At 44.3% G+C, this 14,045-nt stretch overlaps 1 protein-coding gene across 8 annotated transcripts in view; it reads left to right on the top strand.

Moving 5' to 3' along the window:
* Positions 1 to 14,045, top strand: part of PFKFB2 (6-phosphofructo-2-kinase/fructose-2,6-biphosphatase 2) — a 26,850-nt gene extending 12,805 nt beyond the window's left edge. For 3 of the 8 annotated variants that reach the window (XM_012760697.3, XM_012760690.3, XM_012760683.3), the window contains 6 exons: positions 553 to 657; positions 1,414 to 1,543; positions 2,231 to 2,293; positions 2,557 to 2,621; positions 5,546 to 5,622; positions 11,667 to 14,045. In XM_012760697.3, coding sequence (XP_012616151.1) covers positions 553 to 657; positions 1,414 to 1,543; positions 2,231 to 2,293; positions 2,557 to 2,621; positions 5,546 to 5,622; positions 11,667 to 11,826 — 600 coding nt within the window. In that variant the 3' untranslated portion in view covers positions 11,827 to 14,045. Of the gene's footprint in view, positions 1 to 552; positions 658 to 1,413; positions 1,544 to 2,230; positions 2,429 to 2,556; positions 2,622 to 3,238; positions 10,541 to 11,666 lie in introns of those variants that run through there. The other 5 variants (XR_012914473.1, XR_012914474.1, XM_012760754.3 and 2 more) reach the window with 5 other exon arrangements.

Here is a 14,045-nt window from a genome sequence, read left to right as displayed (position 1 = left end):
GGAGAGTAGGGCTAACAAGGACTCATTTTGTTCCTTTGTATGTTTGCCGCCTGGGAAAAAGAAATAGCCAACAACCCACTTCTTTAATTTCTGCTTAGATCATTTGGTCAGCTATTCAGGAAAAGTCTTTCCCAAAGTTTTTCTTGGTTTTTCTCTGTCTTTAAGCACAAAAGTAGCAATTTCTTTGTCCTTTCTTTCCTCTCTGTTCTTTTATTTCTCCTGCAAGGTCTCCAGTCCTTTCGGTTTCCCTCCTTCCCTGCTTCCTCTTCTTTTTGTCTTGTTGCCTTTTCTTGGCCTTTTGAATCCCCACAGCAGCAGGAGAAAGTGGCAGGGGGGCTAGAGAAGCTGCCTTCCTCTCCGTGGTGGCCCTCACCCTGAGAGTCGCAGACACCCCTCGACTCCCTGGGCACAATCGGGCATAAAGCGCAAAAAGACCCGGCACAGTGCATGGCCCGCAGTGAGAATCTCATGTTTTTCAGTGTCATCTTCCTCACTGGGGATGGGGCTAGTGCAGGTCAGTTTACCTCTTTAAGCCAGTGTGGCTTTTTGCAGGGCGTGTGTGAGGAGATGACCTATGCAGAGATAGAAGAGCAGTATCCAGAAGAATTTGCACTTCGAGATCAAGACAAGTATCTGTACCGATACCCTGGTGGGGAGGTGAGCCTCGCTCACATGGAGTGACTGCATAGCCCTTTGCCGAGGTTTAGCTTTGGTTTGGGGGAAGAATTGAATGTGATTTGAGGGGTGTCTAGACATTGTTTATCCTCTTACCCTTGAGTCATATTGGGTCCAGTTCAGCTTAGGCAGCCAAATGCCTCATTAATTTGTTAAGCTCTCCAGGGAAAAGGGTGACAAGACCTGCTTTATGTTGCATACGTTGTGGAATCAACATGATCTTCTTTTAGTTTCTATTTTTCATTCTATTTCCTTAATCCCACCCCTACATAAGCAGATGGAGTCATCAAGTAAATATATGGGATATGAATTATTGCCCTGTCATCTTCACTGTTTTAGGCTGTTTCCTGGACTAAGTGGCTTTATACTTAGGGATGTGTGAGGCAAAAGTAAATAAAAGAGAATGGCAGAGGTGCAGGACACTCCTGGGGGTCTCTTGTTGTCTTATATGCTGCCCGTATTAATCTATGGGAACAAAAACCCAGCCCAGGTTGAATTCAGACTTTCTCTTCTGGACCCATAGTTTTCTTGGTCTGAATATTGCTCTTGAAAGATGTGATTACTCTCAAGTGATACCAGGGCTGGGGACAGTTAGTAGGTGACATAAAGTTGCTAAGTATCCAGGAGGAAAGCCCGCTGGGGAAGAAGAAGTAGCCTTTTGACTCTGGGCCCCAGATGCTGACTTGGCTGCCAGCTTGCATCTGGCCGCCTGCCAGCCCGCCCCATTTCCCCGCACAGTCGTACCAGGACCTGGTGCAGCGGCTGGAGCCCGTCATCATGGAGCTGGAACGTCAGGGCAACGTCCTCGTCATCTCCCACCAGGCTGTCATGCGCTGCCTCCTGGCCTACTTCTTGGATAAAGGCGCAGGTACAGCTTGCGGGAAGGGCTGGGGGATGCATCCATGGGGAGAGGGCTGGACTCACGGTGGCACCAGGATCCTTAGCAACCGGACCTTCCCCTCTTCCACTCAACGTAGAGTACATTCTTCAGGCAGCAGTGTGGGGCTCCCGGCAGCCACGGGGTCAGCTACTTACTAAAGTCGCTCTGCTGCTGCAAAAACCCCCAACGGAGGGTGGCTGCTGCTCGCACTCCCTGATCCTGCCTGGCTCAAGGGCCAGCATCAAGCTGACGCTCCTGGCAGCTTCAGGAAAGTGGCTGAATATTCCCAGCCTGTCACTCTGACTACTAGGAAGGTGCTATCTTAGAAATTTCTTCACCCTTTCATTTCCCCGAACTGCTGGGAAGCTTTTGTGGCCAGGCATTATTGGCTTTTGCTATACCCAGGTGGACCCCTTCCCTGGGCCCCTGGCACTTATTCCTGTTTTGCTTGATGGAAGGATCGGAAATGGCCTCATTTCCTTCCTTAGCCACTTAGAAGCTTGCGGGGCTTCTTTGGTCATGAGAATTGACTGATGTTTAGGGTAGGAGCTGTGCAACTCTAGGTAGTGGTCAGGATAAAGAGAATTTGTTATGAGCTCCCTAGAATCTCTCTCCTACTAACTTGACCTTGTCCCCAATATTAAGACTTCTCTTGTCTGGTCTTTCTGCTTTCAGATGAGCTACCATACTTGAGATGCCCACTTCATACCATCTTCAAACTTACTCCTGTGGCCTACGGTAACTATGAGCTTAGGGGCTGACAGAATGTGGGGATCAAGGAAGGTCAGGATATTTGAATTTTCTCTGCAGTTTGTATAGAAGTTCAACTTATACCACGGAAGTTCCATCAGTGCCTTCCATTTTTAAAGAGATGTATGTATATATGTATGTATTTGGGAATACATACATACCTGTATGGTATACTTTCCCATCATGAAACTAAGGAATTTTCTCTTGAGCTTTTTCCCTGACAGCTTCGTTTCTTCCCTCTGTTTTCCCAGGGTGCAAAGTGGAAACAATTAAACTCAACGTGGAGGCTGTGAACACTCACCGTGACAAGCCGACTGTAAGTATTTTCCCACGGGAGAACGTGCCAGTTTCCTTGCCATCTTGAGTCTTGGAACCTTTAGCATCAAGAGACTGGGGTTTCTTTTATGTACTAAAGGGAAACAGATCCAGAACTCAAGTCCTATGTAGTCTGCTTACTTCTAAAAGGAAGAGATGTTAGAATTATTATTTTTTAAATTAATACTCCTTTCATGAGTCTTAACCTTGAAAGTTGGCTCCTAGAAATTCAATTAAATATGGAAAGTGCCTGGCTGAAGCAAAACGCGGAAGGTCTCCACTGAGAAAGCAGAGTCCAGAGGCGCCTGTAAAGTCAAGAGACTTGGGTTCAGTCCTAGGTGTGTCCCTGGTCATCAGTGTGATCTTCAATAAGCCCCTTCCTTTCTTTGAGTCTTCTTCCTGCTTTGGCACATGGCTCTCAAGGAGCTTCTCACTTGCACAACCCTTTTAGCTCCCTGGTGCTAGGAGACTGGGCCATGTCCCCTGTCCCATGAGAGACCCCGTGCGCGGAGGAGCAGGAGTGAGGGCAGCTGTTGTGGTTACAAGCGTTATTTAACCTATGCGAGTGAGCTTTTGGCGTGGCTTTCATTTGTGTGGTGTCCCTCCATTTCCAATCAGAACAACTTCCCCAAGAGCCAAACCCCTGTAAGGATGAGGAGGAACAGCTTTACGCCTCTGTCCAGTTCGAATACAATAAGGCGTCCAAGAAATTACAGTGTTGGGAGCCGACCCCTCGAGCCCCTCAGCCCTCTCCGTGCTCCGGACATGCAAGAAGGGGCCGACTAGCCGAAGACCCAAGCCAGCATTCCGGTGGCGTAACCGTGTGTTTCCCTCCAGCCTTGGCCTCCTGCCCTTGTCACTAATAACCAAGGAGTCATTTAACTTCCTCCCCCAACCCCCACTTCGGACACCTCACCTGTTAATCGTGACACAGAGCCTGAGATCATGTATCTGCAGACCCAGTTTAGAGAGCCGGTCTGCAGTTTGAAACGTCTCCCCGCTTGGGGGCAGGTTGGCAAGTTGAGTCCTTTAGGGCAAGTCTGGAGGAAGAGGGAAAGGATACACTCCCCTGGGGCCAAGCGTGCCCCATACACTTGGTTCTTCTCTCTGCTCCCTGGTGTCTGCACTCACTAATGTGCTCGAGCTGGGGAAGTGGTCTTGGTGGTGGCAGTGGGGTGTGGGAGGGGTACACAAAAGCCCAGTTTTTCTTCACCTTTGTCTCTTTAGTGTGTGTTTTCCTCACTGTCCGTACTTGACTGCTTTCTTCCCCCTCTTTCATCTCCCCTTCGGACTGTCCAGTGTAATGCATGGCATTGTCATGTCTGTCTAGGAAGGAGGGGGATGGTTGGCAAGAGAGAAGTCTGGCCCAGGTAATGCCTTCTGCAGTGGGCCTAAATGGGTCTGGCCTGGGAGAGTCTTTCTTTCCCCTTCTCCCTTCCTCTCCAGCCAGGTCCTGCAAGGGCCAGCCCAGGCTGCCGAACACCCACAGAATAATCGGGAGCTTGCAAGTGGACATAGGGTGAGAAATTTTGCCTCCTTTCGTGAGAAACAATCCTAAGTCTTCAATACCTTTGGGGAAGCTGGCTCTGAGGATGTGGTTTGTGTTTTCAACTTGAAGAGTCAGGCGTAGGTCTTTTGGTATCTGTGGAGTCGGGTTTAGAAGAGCAGGTTGGTCTCTAGCTCTTGGAGGCTTCTTGGAGGACAGTCATGTCTCTTCTCCAGTGGTTCCCAGGTTCTCTGTCATTCACAACACCTTTTCTGCCAAAGCCGGTGACCTGTGGGGCTGTTCAGGATGGAGTTAGGTTCAGGCGTCACCCCTGATGTTTGAATTGCTCAAGGAAAAAGGCAGAGAAGAGTTCTCTGTGCTGCTTTTCATTTTCTAATAATTTTCAGCACATTCTCCTTAAGTTTAAAAATGAAATTTTTCCTATATGAGCAATTTTTAAAATATGGATAATTTTTTTCTTCCCCAAATGTGGTAAAGCTTGATGGTACATTTAATCTTTCTCATTGGAGTATTCTTGTGTTCATAAGGAGAAACTGTCTCATAAAAGGAGTCTTTGGAACCCTGTGGTGTCTGGCTCTTGACGGTTTATATTATCTATTTACTTCTGTGGTTTCATTTTCTTTGTAGGGTTAAATAGGAAATGCTTAGAGAAGGGATTCTTAGCCCCTTGTTAGTCCATGATGGCTTACTCTGTCTCCCAATTTTGCATGCAAAATGTACATATATGTATGAATATATGTACATTTTTCTGAGAGGCAAATTTAAAGTTCTCATGACATTTTAAAAAGAGATAGGTGTCTCCCCACCTTAAAGTGGGGAGCTTTTGTCTTTTAGAGATAACCAGTGAGAACAAGTTAGCTATTTTCCAAGGATATTTTTGTTTTGTTTTGTTTTTGTTTGGTAATGGAAGACCTTTTGTTGTGGTTCTCATCTAGGAGTGTTCCTTTGAATCCTGTTTAGATATTTTGGAACATAAACAGACCCGTGTCTGCCTTAGGCTTAATATCGATTCAGAATCTCTGAGAATGGGGTCTGGACATGCGTGTGTTTCAGTAGCTTCCCTGATGATTTGTAACCCAGGTTAAGAACTCTACCTTAGAAAGATGGGTGGAAAAAAATACTGGAATAGTAGTTCCTGGGACAAAGCATCAACCTAGGAATTCTGAATTCCTGATGATTCTGAATGGACAGTTCTTTGGAGGTATACATTATATTTGAGCAGATCGTAATATTAAATCAAATAACACCCTCCAAGGCAGGCTGCTGTGTTTTAGAGGGTTATTGTAGGTTTTAGTCCCATCTTTTTTTTAATTTTAATTTTTTTTTATTTTAGCATATTATGGGGGTACAAGTGTTAAGGTTATCTATATTGCCCATGCCCCCTTCCCTAGTCCCATCTTTAACCCTTTATATTGCAGGGCGATGTGGAACACACCACTGAATTATGTAATTGTCGTTGGCTAACAGCTGGGGATTTTAAGCACCCTGGAGAGAGGTACTGAAGTAGTATCTGTAGGATGATAAAGGTTGTCTTAACCAACAACTGACTCCCAATTCCGAGTCCTTTACTCTGTCACAAGTGCATGGCCAGTTTCCAAAGGCTGCTTGCCTAGAGTCTTCTCAAAACTTCATCCAAGACATAAAGTAACCTGTTGTTCTGTTACCTAATGTGTACGTAGTGTCTTTGTTTGTGGGGCTCCGGGCTGGTGGGGGAAGGATACACAGAAGTACAAAAAGGTCCTTGCCCTGAGGAAGGTTATTTTAAGAGACAGGACATATAATTTGTAACATGAACATTGGCAAAAGAACAACACACTGCGTCTAGAAGTGCTGGCCGTCGCAGTGGTGTACAGATTGCTGACTTTTCTACTGTCCTGTGGCTATAACACTAAAGGGGTTGACATGTGAGAGTGCCCCCACCATTGCAAGAATGGGATGTGGTTTGGGGGGTATGTGGCACTTTTACAGGGTCACCTTGTGTACCTTTGCTTGGAGGGTGACATCTGTAGCCCAGATAGGCATTCAGTCTTTTCTCTTGCTGCACAGTAAGAATAATTCAGAGCTAATGAATGAGAAGAGGGAGCACTTTGATCTAAAGACATTGGATTTAGACTGTACCTACTCTTAGCATGAGTGGCCTTCTCTAACAAACTTAGCATTGTGTTACCATGTTATAAACCCCAGCATTAGAGGCAGGTCACTGGGATGTTCATTCTGGCTCTCAACGTGCTGATTATTTCACCACTCTCCTGTGCTAGTTTGCATCCCCCAGAAGAGGCGTTTTGGTGGTCTTATTATCCTCAGGTAGAACACGAGAAATTGGAATTTGACAAGAAAAGTTTTCCACTACCTTTAGTTTTTAGGTCAAGATCCTTTCCAAGAAGTTCAACACAAGGAAGCCAGGAGAATATGGAATGGGAAAAAGCTCTGACTCCAAATTTTAGAGAAGTCTTACTTCCTGTCTTTCTTTTCTAGGCCTTTGTCCCCTCTTCTGTTACTTGTGTAACAGAAGTTTACTTGTTACACAAGTAACTTCTGTTGTGTGTAACTTCTGTTGGGTGTGTGTTGGTAGTACATGCACACTACTGTGATCATTTCTGTAGCACAAGTCCTACAAAGAAAAAATGGACTTCAGAGTACCCTTTGCTGAGGCTTTAAGTTTTGTTATGGGAGAAATAGGTGAAGACATTAGCATTTAATCTACTGGTATAAAATGGGGAAAGGAAAATTACTATCTATTCTGTTTTCTTGTACTTGCTTCAAAACTGAATGAGGAAGTCTATGACAGATTTGAAAGAGGAATCTAAAGCAGACTTAGAGAACCTGCTTCTGTTCTATCTCCTAATCCCCAAATTGGAATTTAGCTATTACTTATTATTTGTATTTTTTTGTTGTTGTTTTACTTTGATAAAAGGGATGGTTTTACCTTGATTTGAAAAGTAGAATAAGAAAACTCATGTATTGTGCTAGGGATATATATGCCCTCTATCATTGCTTCTGGTTTTTGTTGTTTGCTTGTTTCCCAAGTTAGAGTTAGGGATACTATACATTTGCACTCCTAGATGGAATGGTTAAATATTCCTTGTTATCATCTGGATAATCCTCTTTGCAGCCCACATTTGGTCTTCAGGGGCACTGGCATTTTGAAGAAACATATGCTATAGCTGTTTGGAAATAAATTCATTTTACAGTTTTTTGTGCATGTGTAGGAGATCTGAGAAACTCACTGGTGCTTAGGATGGCCGATGGACAAGGGAAAGAGTGTCTAGTAATTGAAAAAACAGTATCTGGTTTATGTAGTCTTACATACATTCCATTGTCTTTGTCAAGCCCAGAAGCCATGCTGTTTGGTGTCAAGAAATTTGATAGATTTACTCAGCTTTTCTAGTATATATTTTGACTTATATGTGTTTTACAATATTTTTATTTTAAAAATGTATAACAGTTAAGTCAGGTTGAACATTGATAAGTAGAACTCTGACTTCCCCTCAAGGCCACACAGACATCAGAAGATATAATGTATCCAGAGATTGAATTTAGACTCATACTGTTTAGAAGACTGTCTCTAGTAGGCTCTCTGTGCTGGCTGACTGACAGACTCTAGTAAGGTCTCTGTGCTTACTGACTGATAGACTAGTAGGATTGTATGCTGACTCTCTATAGGATCTGTGTGCTGACAGACTGACAGACTCTAGTAAAGATCTGTGTGCTGACTGACTGACAGACTCTAGTAGGATCTGTGTGCTCACTGACTGACAGACTCTAGTAAAGATCTGTGTGCTGACTGACAGACTCTAGTAGGATCTGTGTGCTTACTGACTGACAGACTCTAGTAGGATCTGTGTGCTCACTGACTGACAGACTCTAGTAAAGCTCTGTGTGCTGACTGACTGACAGACTCTAGTAGGATCTGTGTGCTCACTGACTGACAGACTCTAGTAAAGCTCTGTGTGCTGACTGACTGACAGACTCTAGTAGTATCTGTATGCTTGCTGACAGACTCTAATATTGTCTGTATACTGATTGACAGACTCTAGTAGGATCTGTGTGCTGACTGACAGACTCTAGTAGTGTCTGTATACTGATTGACAGACTCTAGTAGGATCTGCATGCTCACTGACAGACTCTAGTAAAGATCTGTGTGCTGACTGACTGACAGACTCTAGTAAAGATCTGTGTGCTCACTGACTGACAGACTGTAGTCGGATCTGCATGCTCACTGACTAACAGACTCTAGTAAAGATCTGTGTGCTCACTGACTGACAGACTGTAGTCGGATTTGCATGCTCACTGACTGACAGACTCTAGTAAAGATCTGTGTGCTGACTGACTGACAGACTCTAGTAGGATCTGCATGCTCACTGACTGACAGACTCTAGTAGGATCTGTATGCTTGCTGACAGACTCCAGTAGTGTCTGTATACTGATTGACAGAATCTAGTAGGATCTGCATGCTCACTGACTGACAGACTCTAGTAAAGATCTGTGTGCTGACTGACTGACAGACTCTAGTAGGATCTGCATGCTCACTGACTGACAGACTCTAGTAGTATCTGTATGCTTGTTGACAGACTCCAGTAGTGTCTGTATACTGATTGACAGAATCTAGTAGGATCTGTGTGCTCACTGACTGACAGACTTTAGTAGGATCTGTATGCTTACTGACAGACTCTGGTAGTATCTGTATGCTCACTGACTGACAGACTCCAGTAAAGATCTGTGTGCTCACTGACTGATAGACTCTAGTAGGATCTGTATGCTGACAGACTCTAGTAGGATCTTTATGCTTACTGACAGACTGTAGTAGTGTCTGTGTGCTTGCTGACAGACTCTAGTAGTGTCTGTATACTGATTGACAGAATCCAGTAGGATCTGTGTCCTTACTGACTGACAGACTCTAGTAGTGTCTGTGTGCTTGCTGACAGACTCTAGTAGTGTCTGTGTACTGATTGACAGAATCTAGTAGGATCTGTGTGCTCACTGACTGACAGACTCTAGTAGGATCTCTGTGCTGACTGACAGACTGTAGTAGTGTCTGCGTGCTGACTGACAGACTCTAGTAGGATCTGTATACTCACTGACAGACTGTAGTAGTGTCTGTGTGCTGACTGACTGACTAGTAGTGTCTGTGTGCTGACTGACTGACAGACTCTGATAGCATCTATGTGCTCACTGACAGAATCTAATAGGTCTGTATACTTACTGACAGACTGTAGTAGTGTCTGTGTGCTTGCTGACTGACAGACTCTAATAGGATCTGTGTGCTGACTGACTGACATACTCTGATAGCATCTATGTGCTCACTGACTGACAGACTCTAGTTATTAACAGTAACTGCTTGCTTGCTGACTGACAGATGCTAGTAGTGTCTGTGTGCTAAACTGACTGATAGACTGGTAGGATCTAGGTGCTGTCTGACTAGCTCTAGTAAGGTCTGTAAGTTCACAGTCTACCTGTTTTCTGATTGTACCAATTGGTAGTATATACACATTATTGCAATCTTCTGTCTGTAGCATGTGTCTTACAAAGAAAGGTACTAAGCACTCCATACATTTTCTTTATGGGGAGGTTCTGTACACTATGATTTTTAATAGAAATTTCTTGTACTTTAGTGACAAAATTCTCATCATTTTGTTAAAGATAATGGTTGTAATCACTTGTGTAGTATTTTATGAATTCAGCCAAGGGAATGTCTGTTAAGAGCCTGAAGTTGTTACCTCTACTTGAAGTCGTCTCATCCAGTCCCCTGCTTTGGGGCAGGACTTCACTTATACCGTCCATTTCTGAACTGTTTGTGTCCTCAACTTACCCTGTTATGGAATGTAGCATTCCATTGGATAGTGCTGCTGTTTTTAGACTGCCATGCATTTTTGCCTTTTATTCCTAATCTAATAAATAAAAATGCAAAGGAAATTTTGCATTCAAAAATGGATTTTAAGAGTTGGTAAAAGTATTCTTTCCAGTAAGCCTTTCCCTGAATATCTGTGACCAATATTTACCTACTCAATGTTTTTGTATCTGAATTGCTGATGTACATTTTTTAATATGTCGAAGTAACAAAATCAACTCATTCTGATATGGTGATGGTTTTGCTATGGCAAAAGCAATGGACTGATCACGAATGGTGCCCTTTGGAGGGGAGTGGAGTGGGGCTGAGCACCACGGGCTCGAATGAGAATGGGCTGGATTGGGAAGCCTAGGGCTAGAGTTCTACTGTAGATTTCCTAGGCACAGCTCTGTTGAAAGTAGGGACATAAGTCTTTAGCAGCATTCTGATTTAATCTGGTGACTCTGATAACAGAATATGCCACTCAGATACACTTAAGGTGTGTATAACTGTATTCAAAATGTGTTTTTGTGTGGGTGTGTGTGTGTGGAATGGGTAAATAAAATTGTTGAGTAACTTGAACCTATCAGAAGGCTCCTGGGTTTTTTGTTTTGTATTTTTGATTTTTGTTCCCCACCCACCCCCTACCCCTAAAACTTTGCCTGGTGCTGCACAATAATTGAGATGCTGGGAAGTTCTCTGTGTAATTGGAGTCTGTGGTGTAGGCATGGCTCTCTTCTACCACCTTCTGGGGAAGATGGGAAGGACATTATGGAAAACGTGAACTTAAGTAGTCAGCTCCTATATAAGAATTAAGAAAAAATTACATTTGACCACACTGTGCTATGACTCCCATTAGCGACACGTAACTCATATTATCTATTATAAAGAAAAATTTTGGAGAGCTTTTAGAATTTAGTGGGATGTTGCTCTTATAATATGGCCTGCCTGTTTCTAAAGAGATTATGGTCAGTGGTATAAAGTGGGATTTAACTTCTGGTACGGGAAATATAGGCTGGGATTGTTTCACCATTCTCATGCCTTATTCCTTGTTACCGTAACAAGGACCAGGAGCTCATTAGACATGCAGAATCTCGGGCCCCATCCCAGACATCCTGAATCAGAATCTTCAGTTTAACAAGATCACCAGGTGATTCACATGCACACCTAACGTTTTAGAAACACTGTTCTCAGGGGAAGGGTAAATAAAACATTAGATCCCAGTTTACCGGAAGAAGCCGATCTCCTCTGATGACTGAGTTCAGAATGAACTGCGGTGACTACAACGGCAGGGACTCTTCCCAGAAGCCACGTAGCCCCTGGCTACAGTGTCACTTTTTGGCACGGTCTTTTGTTTGATGTAGCCTACATACTCTCCTCTTCCCTGAGGGACCCCGGCTGCTTCTGCTTCCTGTCTTGGGTATGTAGCTTCTGGTCTAGGTCTAAAAGGAGCGCCTGGTCCAACATGGTCACAAGATCATCTTCTCAGGGAGGAAAGCCTATGACTATGCAGTTAGTATTTGCCTGACTCCCTTGACCCCCCCCCCCCAGGTGCGTGTGAGGCCCAGCAGTGTGTTCACGCGTGTATGTGTGTGGATAACGGGGATGAGGGGTCGGGGAGTTGGGGGTGGGGAGGGATTCTGCTCTACTTTCTTTGTTCGTCCTTTGGTGGTGGTGTAATGGCTTTGTGTCTCTTCCCCTCTGGCTCCTAGGCGGCAGACAACAAGCTGGCAATGCACAGATGCCCGCCTGCGACAGCCCTCACATTGCTCTCCTGTTGATGTGGAGGCTCGGGCCACACCTCTCCGAGGGACTGGGATCTACTGGAAAGCTTGGGATGTCAGCTCCACAGAGGCTAGAACAGGAAGTTAAGTTGGGACTGAACATTTGGGGCCACCAAAATGAGGCCTGGAAAAACATGACCACATCTCCCCCTCCCCATCACGCCTAATGGGAATGAATATCCATCACATTGAAAAACTCAACATCCCTGTGCCTCAAACCGTTTAACAGCCTGAACTGATGAGTTTGGATCATCCCTTTGCTGTGTTTGGCCCACGCTGGCCTATCTCATTCTGTTTAGGCATGTAACATCCCACCTATGACTACCCACATCCTTTGTTGGCTATTTGTTGCCTAAAGTGCAAATGCACCTCTCAGTTTCCAAGCGAGAGGACTGGACTCTAGAAAGCCTTTTCTGTGCAGTAAGAGCTGGTCTCTTGCATCCATTCCAGGCGAGCAGGCTACAGTCCCACACACAGAGGCTAGCAGTCACCTTCTGCCACACTGGAAACAAGGGACTAATCACCAGGTGGATGGAGGGTGTCTGAGAAACCCAGTCCCTGGAACATCTCTTCTGCAGTGATGGAAGAGCACTGTGTCGGTAGCAACCTTTGCATTTAGAGAAGTTTCTCTTGTCTTCAGGGCAGGATCTGACTGCAAGACTCCCCTAAATGGGTACCCACCTTCTAAGTCCCCGTTTGTAGCTACTGTATTTTCTACGAGATGCATGTGCCTCTCATAGCTGAAGACTGGGCTGATTTAATTCTCCTGAGTGGTTGGGAATGCAGACTGGAGAGAAAAGTAAGGTACCATTTACATCACATGAAGAAGTAAAACAGGCTCCTTGGGAATTAACTCTATCAGGGAGGTTTTTTTGTTTTTTTGTTTGTTTGTTTTAAGACAGAGTCTCACTCTGTTGCCCGGGCTAGAGTGCCGTGGCATCAGCCTAGCTCACAGCAACCTCAAACTCCTGGGCTCAAGCAATCCTGCCTCAGCCTCCCAAGTAGCTGGGACTACAGCCATGCGCTACCATGCCTGGCTCATTTTTTTCTATGTATTTTTAGTTGGCCAATTAAATTCTTTCTATTTTTTAGTAGACACGGGGTCTCGCTCTTGCTCAGGCTGGTTTCCAACTCCTGACCTTAAGCGATCCTCCCGCCTCGGCCTCCCAGAGTGCTAGGATTACAGGCATGAGCCACTGCGCCCGGCCTATTGGGGAGTTTTTTGGTTTCAAAACAGGTGGAAGGAGACATGCCCTTCCTCAAGATCTGTCACCACGATGTGGTGTCTAAGAAAGCTGTGACTGCAGCTTCAAGAGGAACAGTCTTCTGAGGCCTGACTTGTAGCTAGTTGTCACTATTGCGGTCATCTGGTCTCCCATGTAAACTTCGGGGCAGCCAGGGAGAACCAAGGCCTCAGTGCATTAGCCATTTGGTTTCCCTTACAGATAAACCAGATAACCATTCCCTACATCAGTGATTGTCAAATGTACAAATATGTCCCTGTAAATGCGATTTAAACATGTCACTACTGCTGTAGGAGAGTGTGGGATCCCCAAAGGATATTATATCTTATAAGCAAAAAAACAATAATATGTTTTTTAGCTTTAAAACAATTTTTTTTTTTTCTTTTTCACTCAAATGCCCACTTGCTGGGCAAAAGGGTGAGTAGCAAAAAAAAAAAAAAAGTAGTGAAATGCAGCTTCCCCCAAGTGGTTCTTTTATACTGTGGGTGACACATGACTCTGTTACCTAAGATGTGATGAGCTGGGCTGCAGGCAGTTCAGCATCTAGCAACTAGGAGCTTATTTTATACACACAAAGCTGCCTTCAGCAAGGCGCCTTCCTGCCCCGCAGCAGGTGATCTTCATATGGCTGCTTCTAGCATGCTGTACTGTAATGATTCTGTTCCTGTGATGTGGGTTTCTCTCTGCATCTCAATATATTGTCTTGATGATCAGACAATGTTTTTATTTAGTTATTTATTCTGTCCATGTAAGACATTTTTAAGTCTGCATATCACCGTTTGCATGTATTTAATCAGAATGTAATGTAATTTATATCGTCAGTTGTTTCGGTAGAAATTTAGACAGCTTCAGCTTTTAAGTCTAATGTCATAGTACTACCTTAAGTTTAATTTCCAGAATATGAATATCTGTCTTCTGTAAAAGGACGGCAACGATATTAAGGGACGCTGAAGTGTTTTGAATACTTTTTTTTCTCACTGATTTTTATTATAAGTATAAACCAAGAGATCCATTTTTCTGGCTGAACGTCTATCTCCTGGATAAATAAAATCATGCTAAAATA

The sequence above is a fragment of the Microcebus murinus genome, chromosome 23 (assembly GCF_040939455.1).
Source record: "Microcebus murinus isolate Inina chromosome 23, M.murinus_Inina_mat1.0, whole genome shotgun sequence".
NCBI classification, from domain to species: Eukaryota; Metazoa; Chordata; class Mammalia; order Primates; family Cheirogaleidae; genus Microcebus; species Microcebus murinus.
This window is presented reverse-complemented; position numbering and strand designations above follow the sequence as displayed.